At 61.3% G+C, this 18061-nt stretch overlaps 3 protein-coding genes across 10 annotated transcripts in view; 1 reads left to right on the top strand and 2 right to left on the bottom strand.

Annotated features, from left to right (window-relative positions):
* Nucleotides 1-18061, top strand: part of LOC126046744 (dynactin subunit 2-like) — a 63900-nt gene that overhangs the window by 27254 nt on the left and 18585 nt on the right. The window contains exon 15 of one of the 8 annotated variants that reach the window (XR_007508402.1): nt 17274-17442. The exons of 5 other annotated variants lie outside the window; for them this stretch is intronic. The gene's annotated coding sequence lies outside the window, so the exon portion shown is untranslated. Of the gene's footprint in view, nt 1-807; nt 977-9032; nt 9202-17273; nt 17443-18061 lie in introns of those variants that run through there. 2 more of the 8 variants (XR_007508403.1, XR_007508404.1) reach the window with 2 other exon arrangements.
* Nucleotides 3694-5208, bottom strand: LOC126046696 (dynactin subunit 2-like). Its single transcript, XM_049819434.1, has 6 exons — nt 5179-5208; nt 4914-4991; nt 4714-4791; nt 4499-4570; nt 4282-4384; nt 3694-4166 (listed from the first exon to the last, which is right to left on the bottom strand). The coding sequence occupies exons 1-6, from the start codon at nt 5206-5208 to the stop codon at nt 3901-3903; spliced, it is 627 nt and encodes a 208-aa protein (XP_049675391.1). The 3' UTR covers nt 3694-3900.
* Nucleotides 11919-13433, bottom strand: LOC126046695 (dynactin subunit 2-like). Its single transcript, XM_049819433.1, has 6 exons — nt 13404-13433; nt 13139-13216; nt 12939-13016; nt 12724-12795; nt 12507-12609; nt 11919-12391 (listed from the first exon to the last, which is right to left on the bottom strand). The coding sequence occupies exons 1-6, from the start codon at nt 13431-13433 to the stop codon at nt 12126-12128; spliced, it is 627 nt and encodes a 208-aa protein (XP_049675390.1). The 3' UTR covers nt 11919-12125.

Genomic DNA, 18061 nt, shown 5'->3' with positions numbered 1-18061 from the left:
AACCTGGTGCAAAACTAATCCCGAGTAGATGCAGCCATGGGGCTGCGGCCCCCTCACACCAGAGGTGATGGGGGGCAGAGGGACCCGCAGCATGCAGAGTGGGCACTGGGGACGGAGCCCTGGCTGCATCCCCTCACGCCAGTCCTGTCCCCCCAGCGCGGGGGCGTCCCTGGGGTGGGGGCCACCTCTGGCCCCGGTGGGTTTGAGCCCTGGGGGCAGTTGCTGGGCCATGATCTTGTGGGGATGGCGGAGGCGCGGTGGGATGGCCGCCAGCACCGGGGTGAGCACTGGAGGGACACAGGCTCCTCTGGAGGGACAGGCCAGCACAAGGAGGACGGCAGGTGCCCTTTAGGTGAGGGAGCAGCTGGAGAGCGTGGAGCTCTGCCTGGCTGAAGAGCAGAGTGAGGGTGACTGAGGGCTCCTGGGTGAGGACTAAAGAGCAGGCAGGGAAGGGTGACGTTGCAGTGGCTGCCTGCTGCAGGCTGCCTGACCGGGCAGAAGCAGCGGGTGAGGCCCTCACCGGCCAAGTAGGAGCAGCCTCCTGTTGGTGGGCCCTGGTCCTCATGGGGGATTTCGGAGAGACCTGCTGGAGGGACGACACAGCAGGACATAACCAGCCCAGGAGGCTCCCAAGGGCACCGACGACAACGGCCTCCCCTTCTAACAGCGAGGCCTCTCCCCTTCTTGTCAGTCAAGGTCCCTTGCGCATGGCTTCAAAGCCACCTTTACGCGGTGGTTTTTCTTAGGTAACAGAGACAAGGTGACGCGCTTGTCCTACAATCACAGGTTTCTTTATTCTCGTTCTAGTTTGATTTCAAGAGAACTGGGACCTCCCTGGGCAGCTCCCAAAGGCGTCTTTCAGCTCTGGTGGCAGGACTCCATCGAGCATGTCGCTCTTCAGGAGGACGAAGATGAGGAGGATGATCATCTGCAGGAAGGCGAGGAACAGAAGAAATCTCCTGCGGGACAGGAGAGGGGTCAGGCAGAGCAGGGAGTAAATTTGTCTCAGCTCTTGACAACCACCCTCTTTGAATGCCACCGTGGGACCTCGCGCCGCGCTGGGCACAACACACCCTGCTCGGGACTGGCTGAGGCTCTGCTGTACCTCTCCCCAGTGGGCCCCCAAAATCCCCCGCTACGTGCTGCCCAAGCAAGGAAGAAAAGAAACCCTGAAGTACTTCATCCCTGACAAGTCCAAAGCTGCCCAGTGCCCCTGGACCAGTGGCACGGGCATCCCACTGCGTAGGGAAGAGCCCCGGCACCCCGAGCCCCCAGAGCAACTCACCGCAGCCAAGAAGTGATCTTGCGCCTCCTTGACGCCAGCTGCTCCTCCTACAAGCCAAGGCACACAGGGACATGCGTTGGGGTGCGTGAGGCAGCTGAGGTCTGGGGGCTCAGACCCCCTCCCTCGTCCCTGCCGAGATCAGTGAGCGCCCCCGTGTCCCCTAGGCACAGTGCAGACCCTTCCCTCCCCAAGGCCCACAGCGGGGTTGTCTGTCCTACCAGCCGCACAGCCACCAGCTCCTGCAGCACGCTCTCGCCTGCCACGTCTGCCTGCGCCGCCGTCTTCCCCCTGCTACAGACACCGCGGGGTTTGGGCTGTGAGAAGAGACCTTGGCCGGCATGGTGAACCCCTGGGTGGCCAACAGGGAGCACCAGGCAACCCCGGCATCCCAGCACCGCACAGACCCACCCCAGGCCCGGAGGACACGGAGGAGAGCCTGGGAGCTGCTCAGAGTTGTGCAGAGCTGCTTCCAGGAGTCCCGAGTTGCTCAGTGCTGTTTTGAGCCACTTAGACAGGGCTCTCCAGAGCGGGCTGGAGGAGCCAGGAAGATGTCTGTGAGCAGCAGAGGCCTGCCCAGTGCTGCTCAGCAACCCCCCCAAACCCCCTGCCCCAGATTTCAGTCAGGGCCCCGCTGCCACTCACAAAGCTGTTGGCTCTTGGAGGCCTTTCCGTCTCTCCCGCAGGTGCTGGAGCTTGTTCCTCAGCAGCTGGAGAAGCAAAGGGCCTGGTTAAGAATCCATGCCATGCCTCCTCTGAGGGGGTGTTCCCCCACGAACACGTTGAGCCCCCGCGCCCCCTGTCCCCAGTACCTCATTGATCAGGGCCTCCTCCTGAAGAGCTTTTACCGCCTCCGCCCACTGCTCCCTCTGCCAAGCCAGCGGGGGACGTCGCGGGGAGCCATGCGCAGGAAGGGGTACCTCCTGCGCCACTTCCAGGCCTGCACCTGCCTCCCTCTTTGCCATTTGAAAGTGCTTCTGCGAGAGAAGAGGGGAGGAGGAGGAGAAGCCGTCAGGGCACCGGGACACTCCCCAAGCGCACTCCCCTCCGGCTGCGCTCGGGCACTGCCTTTGCCCTCGCGTCCCCTCTCCTCCCCAGCCCTGCAGGCAGACAGAGGGACCCCCAGGCCCGACTCTGGACACGGGCCTGAGCAACTGGCTCTGGGTGACCCCACCTGAGCAGGGGCACTGGACGAGACCAGATCATCTCCAGAGGTCCCTTCCAACCTCAGCCAGACTATGGTTCTGTGCACTTGCCTTCATCTGGGCCATCTGCTTCTCCAGCTGCTGCAGCTCCATGCTGCTCTTTTCCAAACAGCGTTCCATGACGCAGTTCCAGGAAGATGAGCCGCACACGGGCACCCTCTTCCCGAGGTGTTGGGGGCACCAGGGACTGATGGGCAGAGAAGGAGCTCCCCCTTCCCTGCTGTGCCGGGTGCCCGTGCAGGGTCCGTGAAGCTGCTCTGCCCTCACTTGCCTCTCCCCCGTCAGGGCCTTCCGCTGCATGGTAGCCATGGGACAGGTCATTGGCGAGTTCTCTCCAATCTCCTGCCTAGCAGCACCGAGGTTGTCCCCCAAATGCTCCCCCGCCTCTGGCAGCAGCCCCTTTTATACCCGCCGCGGGGCGCCGATGTCACAGGCCCAAGGCGACATCACAGAGACACAGTCATCGCTGTCCACTGTGACATGGCCGACAACTCCCTGGGCTGGCGCCAAGAGCTGACCTGGGGCCCAGCCGCTTCCGCTGGTGAACGGGGCACCACGCTCAGCATGGCTCTTAGCCCACCGGTGGGAGCGACCGCAGGCACCACCTGTTGATGTCTCCCTGGCGGGTTTGATGGTTCCTTCACCAGGCGGCTGCCACAGCTCCCCACCGCAGGACCAAGCAGGAGCCAGGCTGCGCGTGTAGTCCCAGCAGACGCTCAGACAGATGCGCGTGCACCACGAGTGTGCGCATGTGCACGGACGGCCACACCACATGGGCTCCAGTGTCCAGCGCCCACCAGGATCCAGGATCCAGGATCCAGCCCCAGAGGGGAACAAGAGCCCAGGAAAGGGAAGAATGAAGACTAGCCCTCTGCTCTAGCCCGCACAGACACCAGGCTCCCAAGAGGAATGGGGTCTCTCACCGGCTCAGAGAGCAGCACCTGCTGTCATACGAAGGGACACCAGAAGGACGGAGTCGGGGCACGCGGCAGGCAGGCAGTGACCCCCCTGCTTCGGCTGTGGCCCCTCGAGCAGCTGTGTGCAGCGGCATCACATTCGGGATGTGGCAGCCCAGGTCTACTCAGGATTAGTTTTGCACCAGGCTGTCCCACACCAAAAACAAGGTTCCCCCCCGCCTTCCATCCCCCAGTCCCAGCAATACCCATCTCCACCAGCCGGGGGGGGGGGGGGGGGGGGGCCATGCGCCCCTGCCCCAGACCACCCTCACCCACTCGGGGTCATCCCCATCCCACGCACATACACACCTGGCAACGAGGAGACGTTCTCCCCACGGGTCACAGCTTTCTGACAGAGCAATTGGATTTAGTGCACCGAGGAGGCTGCGGGGGGTGGGGGGGTTATGCACCATGAAAAGACACATTTAAAACCCAGCAGCTGGGCCACACTCATATCCTACAGCTTAGAGGAGATGCTGACACCGATACACTTTGAGCTGAGCTGTTTGTTAGGATAAATCGGGGGGCTACAGAGACAGCACCACCCTCCACCCCGAGGTAGGAATGGAGGGGCGGTGGCAGGGGCAGAAAGGGGATCCCACTGCAGCCCAGGGGTGTTGGTGGAACCCACCTCCGCCAGCAGCACCGTGTTGTCCTTGAGAACACCCGCTATCTCCTGCTGCGTGCTGTCCAAGTGCATGAGGACCTGCCCGAACTGCGTGGCTGGGAGGGAGAAGAGAGCTCAGTGCTGGTGGGGGGGGAGCAGCATGAACCCCCTCCCCCGAGATGCTCCCAGTGACACCATGCCACTGTCCCCAACGTCCCCTCAGCCCCTCACCTTGCTTGTGCAGGTCCCTGATGGTCACCACCCTCTGTGCAACATTGGGCAAGGTGCTGGCCACGGGGTCCCAGTGCTGCATCATCTCATAGATCTGGTGGATCTGAGGGATGGGCCAGGGCTAGAAGGGGGGGTGAGCGCAGTCTGGAGGGGGGGCTCCATATGTCCCCCACCATGCCAGGCTTGCCTTTAGGGGGGCCTCCCCTCCAGCTCCTACCTTGCTCTGCGTGTCGGCATCTTGCACAGTTGCCTTGTGCTTGGCTATTTCATTCACCTTGCCCAGGACGCTCTGGGGAGGAGGCAGCAGAGGTGAGACTCCAAATCCAGCACTGCCCACCCCCAATTTCATGGCCTTGGCCACTGCCATCCCATGGCTGTCCCATGGCCTCCTGACACCCACCGTGCAGTTCCCTCCTTCTGCCCCCCTCTCACCTGCAGCCGGGCCCCCACTTCGTCCAGCACGGCCACGTCCAGGATGTTCACCTTGGCCTGCAGGACCTGCACGGTCTCCTGGGGACGGAAAGCAGGGTGAGGGGGGACACGGCACCACCCTGGGGCTGGCCCCCCCAAGTGCTATGGCTACAGGGTGGGGGAAAGGGGCCCTGCACTCCCCCAGCCCCTACCTGACTCACCACGAGGCTGGTGCCCTTCAGCCCCATGAAAAAAATGGTCATCAGAACTGAACACAATCCTTCCAAAACAACTTCTGCCTAAAGAACACAGCAAAACCAAACAAGACCACATTCTCTACAACTCTAACCACTGCCGTCTCACAATTGCTCAAGATGACAACTCAAGTTTGCTGATTCCCAGGTCAGGACTACAGCAAAACGACCCCCGGGTACCTGAAACTCAGAAAATTCAACTGTTGTTTGGTCAACAGGAATTCCCACTTACCAGAATTGGTATCCTCCTGACAACTGGCATGGTCACACAAAGAGGTGGCATGAAACTAGTCAGTAGACTACATAAATAAAATATGCTAACCGTGTCATTCAAGATACCAGCCTTGCCAATTTGGGGATCACCTGCGCAAGACAGTGAGGAGAGCCCTGCCGTTGAGTCACGAGGTTCAGAGTGGACCCCCTTGCTTTCCAGACTCCTTCTCACAGAGGAGCCTAGAGGCAGCTAGATCCACTCCTAGTCCCAGACTTGGGCAACGGTTCATGGCTAAGGGGATGAGGTATGGGGATTGGGGAATGAAAAAATTATACCAAAAGACAAGAAAGGGGAGATTTCGCCTGCTAGATCCACTCCTAGTCCCAGACTTGGGCAACGGTTCATGGCTATGGGGATGAGGTATGGGGATCGGGGAATGAAAAAAATGACACCAAAAGACAAGAAAGGGGAGATTTCGCCTGCTAGATCCACTCCTAGTCCCAGACTTGGGCAACGGTTCATGGCTAAGGGGATGAGGTATGGGGATCAGGTAAAAGAAAAAAAGACACCAAAAGACAAGGAAGGGGAGATTTTGCCTGTCCATTTTAGGGATCGGCTCAGGGAGATAGTGAGGAGAGCCCTCCCGTTGAGTCACGAGGTTCAGAGTGGACCCCCTTGCTTTCCAGACTCCTTCTCACAGAGGAGCCGAGGGGCAGCTAGATCCACTCCTAGTCCCAGACTTGGGCAACGGTTCATGGCTAAGGGGATGAGGTATGGGGATCAGGGAAAGAGAAAACTGAGACAAGAAAGAAAGCAGACATTTCACCTGTCCTTGCTGCAACGCTGGGCCAGTCCCCCGAGGGCGCCAGCCGCTCAGCCGATGGGTCCCGCCAGCCGAGGACGCCACCGCCAGCCGAGGACGCCAGTCAGTCAGTCAGTCAGTCAGTCAGTCAGTCAGTCAGTCAGTCAGTCAGTCAGTCTGCCCGTCCGCCCGTCAGCCGAAGGCGCCAACTCCCTGGGGGCCAACGCACGCGGCGCTGCCCTTCCTGTCCTTTTATGATCTCCTCGCCCCGCCCCCGGCGGGCACTCGAGCCAATCAGGCGTCACGCGCGGTTCGCGCTTCCAGAACCTCCGCGAGACGGGCCGTCGGGCTTGGGGGCCGGCTCGGGGAGTCGCTTCTCCCTCCCTGCAGGTGGGACCGGTCTTGGCCCTCGGGCCGTAGAGGGCGAGCTGCCCCGCTCGGCCTATCAGAACAGGGAACCGCGAGCCCTCCGGCCCGCGCGCCGAGCCCGTTGCCGCCCGCCCGCCCGCCCGCCGCCGCAGCTGCCCGCGGTTCGTTGCCAGGCAGGGTTCGTTGTGAGGCAGAGCGCGCCGCGAGGGCGAACCGGCCCCGCCGCAGAGCTTGAGGCGTTAACCCCTTCAGTCTCTGACCGCCGCTCTGGACAGTAAAGCTCCAGCTCCGGCTGCCCCGCCGGTCTGGAAGCCACAGCGAAGCAGATTCCAAAGTTAAAGGGCATCGGTTGAAACCCACTTCTTGGTCACACCGACTTCAGCCGGCCCTGTTCGAAAATCTGATATTGACGGCTTTGATCTTCAAGTTCGTGAGGGGGCCGACATCTTAAACGTCGCTCTGACCTACAGGGCAAAGCTACCAGGCGTCCTCGCTTTTCCCCAGTTTCTTTTCATTACAGAAATTACCAAGTGACATTTCTGCGCTTTTGCCGCACCCAAAAATCAGTGCAGCATTGCTCCTTTACAGGCCAGTTAAAACCTGGGCCTAGGCAAAGAAGGAATTTGGAATTCACAGAATACTAGAATGGGTTGGGTTGGAAGGGACCTTAAAGACCATCTCCATGGGCAGGGACGCCTTCCACCAGACCAGGTTGCTCCGAGCCCCATCCAGCCTGGCCTTGAACACTGCCAGGGATGGGGCAGCCGCGGCCTCTCTGGGCGACCTGGTCCAGTGCCTCACCACCCCCATTGTAAAAAAATTCTTCCTTTGTCCAGTCTAAACCTACCCTCCTTCGGTTTAAAACTGTTGCCTGTTGTCCTGTCACTACAGGCCCTGGTAAAAAGTCTTTCTCTCTTTCTTATAAGCCCCCTTTATAAATTGAAAGGCTGCAGTAAGGTCTCCCCGGAGCCTTCTCTTCTCCAGGCTGAACAACCCCAACTCTCTCAGCCTGTCCTCACAGGAGAGGTGCTCCAGCTCCCTGATCATCTTTGTGGCCCTCCTCTGGACTCGCTCCAACAAGTCCATGTCCTTCTTATGGGGCAGGGCGGGGCCCAGAGCCGGATGCAGTACTGCAGGTGGGGTCTCGCCAGAGCGGAGTACGGGGGGAGAATCACCTCCCTCAACCTGCTGGTCACGCTGCTTCGGATGCAGCCCGGGATACGGCTGGCTTTCTGGACCGCGAGCGCACGTTGTCAGGTCCCGTTGGGCTTCTCATCAACCAACTCACCCAAGTCCTTCTCCGCAGGGCTGCTCTCAATCCACTCATCACCCAGCCTGTATATGTGCTTGGGATTGCCCCGAGCCACGTGCAGGACCTTGCGCTTGGCCTCGTGAGCGCCATGAGGTTCACACGGGCCCACCTCTCGAGCCTGTCAAGGTCGCTCTGGACGGCATCCCTTCCCTCCAGCGTGTCGACCGCACCAGACAGCTTGGCGTTGTCGGCAAACTTGCTGAGGGTGCGCTCGATCCCACTGACGGAGTCGGGAACGCGGCAGGCAGGCAGGCAGTGACCCCCCTGCTTTGGCTGTGGCCCCTCGAGCAGCTGTGTGCAGCGGCATCGCATTTGGGAGGTGGCAGCCCGGGTCGCTCCGGCCACCATCCGACAGGGCCTTTCCCCTCGGCAGCGAAACCTGCGAGCGGCTGGAGAAGCTGGCAGGGAGCAGCCAGGGGAGGGAGGTAGTGTGTGTGCATGTGTGTGGGATGGGGACGACCCCGAGTGGGTGGGGGTGGCCTGGGGCAGGGGCGCGTGGCCCCCCCCCACAGGCTGGCGGAGATGATTATTGCTGGGACTGGGGGATGGAAGCGGGGGGGAACCTTGTTTTTGGTGTGGGACAACCTGGTGCAAAACTAATCCCGAGTAGATGCAGCCATGGGGCTGCGGCCCCCTCACACCAGAGGTGATGGGGGGCAGAGGGACCCGCAGCATGCAGAGTGGGCACTGGGGACGGAGCCCTGGCTGCATCCCCTCACGCCAGTCCTGTCCCCCCAGCGCGGGGGCGTCCCTGGGGTGGGGGCCACCTCTGGCCCCGGTGGGTTTGAGCCCTGGGGGCAGTTGCTGGGCCATGATCTTGTGGGGATGGCGGAGGCGCGGTGGGATGGCCGCCAGCACCGGGGTGAGCACTGGAGGGACACAGGCTCCTCTGGAGGGACAGGCCAGCACAAGGAGGACGGCAGGTGCCCTTTAGGTGAGGGAGCAGCTGGAGAGCGTGGAGCTCTGCCTGGCTGAAGAGCAGAGTGAGGGTGACTGAGGGCTCCTGGGTGAGGACTAAAGAGCAGGCAGGGAAGGGTGACGTTGCAGTGGCTGCCTGCTGCAGGCTGCCTGACCGGGCAGAAGCAGCGGGTGAGGCCCTCACCGGCCAAGTAGGAGCAGCCTCCTGTTGGTGGGCCCTGGTCCTCATGGGGGATTTCGGAGAGACCTGCTGGAGGGACGACACAGCAGGACATAACCAGCCCAGGAGGCTCCCAAGGGCACCGACGACAACGGCCTCCCCTTCTAACAGCGAGGCCTCTCCCCTTCTTGTCAGTCAAGGTCCCTTGCGCATGGCTTCAAAGCCACCTTTACGCGGTGGTTTTTCTTAGGTAACAGAGACAAGGTGACGCGCTTGTCCTACAATCACAGGTTTCTTTATTCTCGTTCTAGTTTGATTTCAAGAGAACTGGGACCTCCCTGGGCAGCTCCCAAAGGCGTCTTTCAGCTCTGGTGGCAGGACTCCATCGAGCATGTCGCTCTTCAGGAGGACGAAGATGAGGAGGATGATCATCTGCAGGAAGGCGAGGAACAGAAGAAATCTCCTGCGGGACAGGAGAGGGGTCAGGCAGAGCAGGGAGTAAATTTGTCTCAGCTCTTGACAACCACCCTCTTTGAATGCCACCGTGGGACCTCGCGCCGCGCTGGGCACAACACACCCTGCTCGGGACTGGCTGAGGCTCTGCTGTACCTCTCCCCAGTGGGCCCCCAAAATCCCCCGCTACGTGCTGCCCAAGCAAGGAAGAAAAGAAACCCTGAAGTACTTCATCCCTGACAAGTCCAAAGCTGCCCAGTGCCCCTGGACCAGTGGCACGGGCATCCCACTGCGTAGGGAAGAGCCCCGGCACCCCGAGCCCCCAGAGCAACTCACCGCAGCCAAGAAGTGATCTTGCGCCTCCTTGACGCCAGCTGCTCCTCCTACAAGCCAAGGCACACAGGGACATGCGTTGGGGTGCGTGAGGCAGCTGAGGTCTGGGGGCTCAGACCCCCTCCCTCGTCCCTGCCGAGATCAGTGAGCGCCCCCGTGTCCCCTAGGCACAGTGCAGACCCTTCCCTCCCCAAGGCCCACAGCGGGGTTGTCTGTCCTACCAGCCGCACAGCCACCAGCTCCTGCAGCACGCTCTCGCCTGCCACGTCTGCCTGCGCCGCCGTCTTCCCCCTGCTACAGACACCGCGGGGTTTGGGCTGTGAGAAGAGACCTTGGCCAGCATGGTGAACCCCTGGGTGGCCAACAGGGAGCACCAGGCAACCCCGGCATCCCAGCACCGCACAGACCCACCCCAGGCCCGGAGGACACGGAGGAGAGCCTGGGAGCTGCTCAGAGTTGTGCAGAGCTGCTTCCAGGAGTCCCGAGTTGCTCAGTGCTGTTTTGAGCCACTTAGACAGGGCTCTCCAGAGCGGGCTGGAGGAGCCAGGAAGATGTCTGTGAGCAGCAGAGGCCTGCCCAGTGCTGCTCAGCAACCCCCCCAAACCCCCTGCCCCAGATTTCAGTCAGGGCCCCGCTGCCACTCACAAAGCTGTTGGCTCTTGGAGGCCTTTCCGTCTCTCCCGCAGGTGCTGGAGCTTGTTCCTCAGCAGCTGGAGAAGCAAAGGGCCTGGTTAAGAATCCATGCCATGCCTCCTCTGAGGGGGTGTTCCCCCACGAACACGTTGAGCCCCCGCGCCCCCTGTCCCCAGTACCTCATTGATCAGGGCCTCCTCCTGAAGAGCTTTTACCGCCTCCGCCCACTGCTCCCTCTGCCAAGCCAGCGGGGGACGTCGCGGGGAGCCATGCGCAGGAAGGGGTACCTCCTGCGCCACTTCCAGGCCTGCACCTGCCTCCCTCTTTGCCATTTGAAAGTGCTTCTGCGAGAGAAGAGGGGAGGAGGAGGAGAAGCCGTCAGGGCACCGGGACACTCCCCAAGCGCACTCCCCTCCGGCTGCGCTCGGGCACTGCCTTTGCCCTCGCGTCCCCTCTCCTCCCCAGCCCTGCAGGCAGACAGAGGGACCCCCAGGCCCGACTCTGGACACGGGCCTGAGCAACTGGCTCTGGGTGACCCCACCTGAGCAGGGGCACTGGACGAGACCAGATCATCTCCAGAGGTCCCTTCCAACCTCAGCCAGACTATGGTTCTGTGCACTTGCCTTCATCTGGGCCATCTGCTTCTCCAGCTGCTGCAGCTCCATGCTGCTCTTTTCCAAACAGCGTTCCATGACGCAGTTCCAGGAAGATGAGCCGCACACGGGCACCCTCTTCCCGAGGTGTTGGGGGCACCAGGGACTGATGGGCAGAGAAGGAGCTCCCCCTTCCCTGCTGTGCCGGGTGCCCGTGCAGGGTCCGTGAAGCTGCTCTGCCCTCACTTGCCTCTCCCCCGTCAGGGCCTTCCGCTGCATGGTAGCCATGGGACAGGTCATTGGCGAGTTCTCTCCAATCTCCTGCCTAGCAGCACCGAGGTTGTCCCCCAAATGCTCCCCCGCCTCTGGCAGCAGCCCCTTTTATACCCGCCGCGGGGCGCCGATGTCACAGGCCCAAGGCGACATCACAGAGACACAGTCATCGCTGTCCACTGTGACATGGCCGCCAACTCCCTGGGCTGGCGCCAAGAGCTGACCTGGGGCCCAGCCGCTTCCGCTGGGGAACGGGGCACCACGCTCAGCATGGCTCTTAGCCCACCGGTGGGAGCGACCGCAGGCACCACCTGTTGATGTCTCCCTGGCGGGTTTGATGGTTCCTTCACCAGGCGGCTGCCACAGCTCCCCACCGCAGGACCAAGCAGGAGCCAGGCTGCGCGTGTAGTCCCAGCAGACGCTCAGACAGATGCGCGTGCACCACGAGTGTGCGCATGTGCACGGACGGCCACACCACATGGGCTCCAGTGTCCAGCGCCCACCAGGATCCAGGATCCAGGATCCAGCCCCAGAGGGGAACAAGAGCCCAGGAAAGGGAAGAATGAAGACTAGCCCTCTGCTCTAGCCCGCACAGACACCAGGCTCCCAAGAGGAATGGGGTCTCTCACCGGCTCAGAGAGCAGCACCTGCTGTCATACGAAGGGACACCAGGAGGACGGAGTCGGGGCACGCGGCAGGCAGGCAGTGACCCCCCTGCTTCGGCTGTGGCCCCTCGAGCAGCTGTGTGCAGCGGCATCACATTCGGGATGTGGCAGCCCAGGTCTACTCAGGATTAGTTTTGCACCAGGCTGTCCCACACCAAAAACAAGGTTCCCCCCCGCCTTCCATCCCCCAGTCCCAGCAATACCCATCTCCACCAGCCGGGGGGGGGGGGGGGGGGGGGCCATGCGCCCCTGCCCCAGACCACCCTCACCCACTCGGGGTCATCCCCATCCCACGCACATACACACCTGGCAACGAGGAGACGTTCTCCCCACGGGTCACAGCTTTCTGACAGAGCAATTGGATTTAGTGCACCGAGGAGGCTGCGGGGGGTGGGGGGGTTATGCACCATGAAAAGACACATTTAAAACCCAGCAGCTGGGCCACACTCATATCCTACAGCTTAGAGGAGATGCTGACACCGATACACTTTGAGCTGAGCTGTTTGTTAGGATAAATCGGGGGGCTACAGAGACAGCACCACCCTCCACCCCGAGGTAGGAATGGAGGGGCGGTGGCAGGGGCAGAAAGGGGATCCCACTGCAGCCCAGGGGTGTTGGTGGAACCCACCTCCGCCAGCAGCACCGTGTTGTCCTTGAGAACACCCGCTATCTCCTGCTGCGTGCTGTCCAAGTGCATGAGGACCTGCCCGAACTGCGTGGCTGGGAGGGAGAAGAGAGCTCAGTGCTGGTGGGGGGGGAGCAGCATGAACCCCCTCCCCCGAGATGCTCCCAGTGACACCATGCCACTGTCCCCAACGTCCCCTCAGCCCCTCACCTTGCTTGTGCAGGTCCCTGATGGTCACCACCCTCTGTGCAACATTGGGCAAGGTGCTGGCCACGGGGTCCCAGTGCTGCATCATCTCATAGATCTGGTGGATCTGAGGGATGGGCCAGGGCTAGAAGGGGGGGTGAGCGCAGTCTGGAGGGGGGGCTCCATATGTCCCCCACCATGCCAGGCTTGCCTTTAGGGGGGCCTCCCCTCCAGCTCCTACCTTGCTCTGCGTGTCGGCATCTTGCACAGTTGCCTTGTGCTTGGCTATTTCATTCACCTTGCCCAGGACGCTCTGGGGAGGAGGCAGCAGAGGTGAGACTCCAAATCCAGCACTGCCCACCCCCAATTTCATGGCCTTGGCCACTGCCATCCCATGGCTGTCCCATGGCCTCCTGACACCCACCGTGCAGTTCCCTCCTTCTGCCCCCCTCTCACCTGCAGCCGGGCCCCCACTTCGTCCAGCACGGCCACGTCCAGGATGTTCACCTTGGCCTGCAGGACCTGCACGGTCTCCTGGGGACGGAAAGCAGGGTGAGGGGGGACACGGCACCACCCTGGGGCTGGCCCCCCCAAGTGCTATGGCTACAGGGTGGGGGAAAGGGGCCCTGCACTCCCCCAGCCCCTACCTGACTCACCACGAGGCTGGTGCCCTTCAGCCCCATGAAAAAAATGGTCATCAGAACTGAACACAATCCTTCCAAAACAACTTCTGCCTAAAGAACACAGCAAAACCAAACAAGACCACATTCTCTACAACTCTAACCACTGCCGTCTCACAATTGCTCAAGATGACAACTCAAGTTTGCCGATTCCCAGGTCAGGACTACAGCAAAACGACCCCCGGGTACCTGAAACTCAGAAAATTCAACTGTTGTTTGGTCAACAGGAATTCCCACTTACCAGAATTGGTATCCTCCTGACAACTGGCATGGTCACACAAAGAGGTGGCATGAAACTAGTCAGTAGACTACATAAATAAAATATGCTAACCGTGTCATTCAAGATACCAGCCTTGCCAATTTGGGGATCACCTGCGCAAGACAGTGAGGAGAGCCCTGCCGTTGAGTCACGAGGTTCAGAGTGGACCCCCTTGCTTTCCAGACTCCTTCTCACAGAGGAGCCTAGAGGCAGCTAGATCCACTCCTAGTCCCAGACTTGGGCAACGGTTCATGGCTAAGGGGATGAGGTATGGGGATTGGGGAATGAAAAAATTATACCAAAACACAAGAAAGGGGAGATTTCGCCTGCTAGATCCACTCCTAGTCCCAGACTTGGGCAACGGTTCATGGCTATGGGGATGAGGTATGGGGATCGGGGAATGAAAAAAATGACACCAAAAGACAAGAAAGGGGAGATTTCGCCTGCTAGATCCACTCCTAGTCCCAGACTTGGGCAACGGTTCATGGCTAAGGGGATGAGGTATGGGGATCAGGTAAAAGAAAAAAAGACACCAAAAGACAAGGAAGGGGAGATTTTGCCTGTCCATTTTAGGGATCGGCTCAGGGAGATAGTGAGGAGAGCCCTCCCGTTGAGTCACGAGGTTCAGAGTGGACCCCCTTGCTTTCCAGACTCCTTCTCACAGAGGAGCCGAGGGGCAGCTAGATCCACTCCTAGTCCCAGACTTGGGCAACGGTTCATGGCTAAGGGGATGAGGTATGGGGATCAGGGAAAGAGAAAACTGAGACAAGAAAGAAAGCAGACATTTCACCTGTCCTTGCTGCAACGCTGGGCCAGTCCCCCGAGGGCGCCAGCCGCTCAGCCGATGGGTCCCGCCAGCCGAGGACGCCACCGCCAGCCGAGGACGCCAGTCAGTCAGTCAGTCAGTCAGTCAGTCAGTCAGTCAGTCAGTCAGTCAGTCAGTCAGTCAGTCAGTCAGTCTGCCCGTCCGCCCGTCAGCCGAAGGCGCCAACTCCCTGGGGGCCAACGCACGCGGCGCTGCCCTTCCTGTCCTTTTATGATCTCCTCGCCCCGCCCCCGGCGGGCACTCGAGCCAATCAGGCGTCACGCGCGGTTCGCGCTTCCAGAACCTCCGCGAGACGGGCCGTCGGGCTTGGGGGCCGGCTCGGGGAGTCGCTTCTCCCTCCCTGCAGGTGGGACCGGTCTTGGCCCTCGGGCCGTAGAGGGCGAGCTGCCCCGCTCGGCCTATCAGAACAGGGAACCGCGAGCCCTCCGGCCCGCGCGCCGAGCCCGTTGCCGCCCGCCCGCCCGCCCGCCGCCGCAGCTGCCCGCGGTTCGTTGCCAGGCAGGGTTCGTTGTGAGGCAGAGCGCGCCGCGAGGGCGAACCGGCCCCGCCGCAGAGCTTGAGGCGTTAACCCCTTCAGTCTCTGACCGCCGCTCTGGACAGTAAAGCTCCAGCTCCGGCTGCCCCGCCGGTCTGGAAGCCACAGCGAAGCAGATTCCAAAGTTAAAGGGCATCGGTTGAAACCCACTTCTTGGTCACACCGACTTCAGCCGGCCCTGTTCGAAAATCTGATATTGACGGCTTTGATCTTCAAGTTCGTGAGGGGGCCGACATCTTAAACGTCGCTCTGACCTACAGGGCAAAGCTACCAGGCGTCCTCGCTTTTCCCCAGTTTCTTTTCATTACAGAAATTACCAAGTGACATTTCTGCGCTTTTGCCGCACCCAAAAATCAGTGCAGCATTGCTCCTTTACAGGCCAGTTAAAACCTGGGCCTAGGCAAAGAAGGAATTTGGAATTCACAGAATACTAGAATGGGTTGGGTTGGAAGGGACCTTAAAGACCATCTCCATGGGCAGGGACGCCTTCCACCAGACCAGGTTGCTCCGAGCCCCATCCAGCCTGGCCTTGAACACTGCCAGGGATGGGGCAGCCGCGGCCTCTCTGGGCGACCTGGTCCAGTGCCTCACCACCCCCATTGTAAAAAAATTCTTCCTTTGTCCAGTCTAAACCTACCCTCCTTCGGTTTAAAACTGTTGCCTGTTGTCCTGTCACTACAGGCCCTGGTAAAAAGTCTTTCTCTCTTTCTTATAAGCCCCCTTTATAAATTGAAAGGCTGCAGTAAGGTCTCCCCGGAGCCTTCTCTTCTCCAGGCTGAACAACCCCAACTCTCTCAGCCTGTCCTCACAGGAGAGGTGCTCCAGCTCCCTGATCATCTTTGTGGCCCTCCTCTGGACTCGCTCCAACAAGTCCATGTCCTTCTTATGGGGCAGGGCGGGGCCCAGAGCCGGATGCAGTACTGCAGGTGGGGTCTCGCCAGAGCGGAGTACGGGGGGAGAATCACCTCCCTCAACCTGCTGGTCACGCTGCTTCGGATGCAGCCCGGGATACGGCTGGCTTTCTGGACCGCGAGCGCACGTTGTCAGGTCCCGTTGGGCTTCTCATCAACCAACTCACCCAAGTCCTTCTCCGCAGGGCTGCTCTCAATCCACTCATCACCCAGCCTGTATATGTGCTTGGGATTGCCCCGAGCCACGTGCAGGACCTTGCGCTTGGCCTCGTGAGCGCCATGAGGTTCACACGGGCCCACCTCTCGAGCCTGTCAAGGTCGCTCTGGACGGCATCCCTTCCCTCCAGCGTGTCGACCGCACCAGACAGCTTGGCGTTGTCGGCAAACTTGCTGAGGGTGCGCTCGATCCCACTGACGGAGTCGGGAACGCGGCAGGCAGGCAGGCAGTGACCCCCCTGCTTTGGCTGTGGCCCCTCGAGCAGCTGTGTGCAGCGGCATCGCATTTGGGAGGTGGCAGCCCGGGTCGCTCCGGCCACCATCCGACAGGGCCTTTCCCCTCGGCAGCGAAACCTGCGAGCGGCTGGAGAAGCTGGCAGGGAGCAGCCAGGGGAGGGAGGTAGTGTGTGTGCATGTGTGTGGGATGGGGACGACCCCGAGTGGGTGGGGGTGGCCTGGGGCAGGGGCGCGTGGCCCCCCCCCACAGGCTGGCGGAGATGATTATTGCTGGGACTGGGGGATGGAAGCGGGGGGGAACCTTGTTTTTGGTGTGGGACAACCTGGTGCAAAACTAATCCCGAGTAGATGCAGCCATGGGGCTGCGGCCCCCTCACACCAGAGGTGATGGGGGGCAGAGGGACCCGCAGCATGCAGAGTGGGCACTGGGGACGGAGCCCTGGCTGCATCCCCTCACGCCAGTCCTGTCCCCCCAGCGCGGGGGCGTCCCTGGGGTGGGGGCCACCTCTGGCCCCGGTGGGTTTGAGCCCTGGGGGCAGTTGCTGGGCCATGATCTTGTGGGGATGGCGGAGGCGCGGTGGGATGGCCGCCAGCACCGGGGTGAGCACTGGAGGGACACAGGCTCCTCTGGAGGGACAGGCCAGCACAAGGAGGACGGCAGGTGCCCTTTAGGTGAGGGAGCAGCTGGAGAGCGTGGAGCTCTGCCTGGCTGAAGAGCAGAGTGAGGGTGACTGAGGGCTCCTGGGTGAGGACTAAAGAGCAGGCAGGGAAGGGTGACGTTGCAGTGGCTGCCTGCTGCAGGCTGCCTGACCGGGCAGAAGCAGCGGGTGAGGCCCTCACCGGCCAAGTAGGAGCAGCCTCCTGTTGGTGGGCCCTGGTCCTCATGGGGGATTTCGGAGAGACCTGCTGGAGGGACGACACAGCAGGACATAACCAGCCCAGGAGGCTCCCAAGGGCACCGACGACAACGGCCTCCCCTTCTAACAGCGAGGCCTCTCCCCTTCTTGTCAGTCAAGGTCCCTTGCGCATGGCTTCAAAGCCACCTTTACGCGGTGGTTTTTCTTAGGTAACAGAGACAAGGTGACGCGCTTGTCCTACAATCACAGGTTTCTTTATTCTCGTTCTAGTTTGATTTCAAGAGAACTGGGACCTCCCTGGGCAGCTCCCAAAGGCGTCTTTCAGCTCTGGTGGCAGGACTCCATCGAGCATGTCGCTCTTCAGGAGGACGAAGATGAGGAGGATGATCATCTGCAGGAAGGCGAGGAACAGAAGAAATCTCCTGCGGGACAGGAGAGGGGTCAGGCAGAGCAGGGAGTAAATTTGTCTCAGCTCTTGACAACCACCCTCTTTGAATGCCACCGTGGGACCTCGCGCCGCGCTGGGCACAACACACCCTGCTCGGGACTGGCTGAGGCTCTGCTGTACCTCTCCCCAGTGGGCCCCCAAAATCCCCCGCTACGTGCTGCCCAAGCAAGGAAGAAAAGAAACCCTGAAGTACTTCATCCCTGACAAGTCCAAAGCTGCCCAGTGCCCCTGGACCAGTGGCACGGGCATCCCACTGCGTAGGGAAGAGCCCCGGCACCCCGAGCCCCCAGAGCAACTCACCGCAGCCAAGAAGTGATCTTGCGCCTCCTTGACGCCAGCTGCTCCTCCTACAAGCCAAGGCACACAGGGACATGCGTTGGGGTGCGTGAGGCAGCTGAGGTCTGGGGGCTCAGACCCCCTCCCTCGTCCCTGCCGAGATCAGTGAGCGCCCCCGTGTCCCCTAGGCACAGTGCAGACCCTTCCCTCCCCAAGGCCCACAGCGGGGTTGTCTGTCCTACCAGCCGCACAGCCACCAGCTCCTGCAGCACGCTCTCGCCTGCCACGTCTGCCTGCGCCGCCGTCTTCCCCCTGCTACAGACACCGCGGGGTT

The sequence above is a fragment of the Accipiter gentilis genome, chromosome 16, assembly GCF_929443795.1.
Source record: "Accipiter gentilis chromosome 16, bAccGen1.1, whole genome shotgun sequence".
Lineage (NCBI taxonomy): Eukaryota > Metazoa > Chordata > Aves > Accipitriformes > Accipitridae > Astur > Astur gentilis.
Note: the sequence above shows the minus strand (reverse complement) of the source record. Positions and strands in the feature narration are given on the sequence as shown.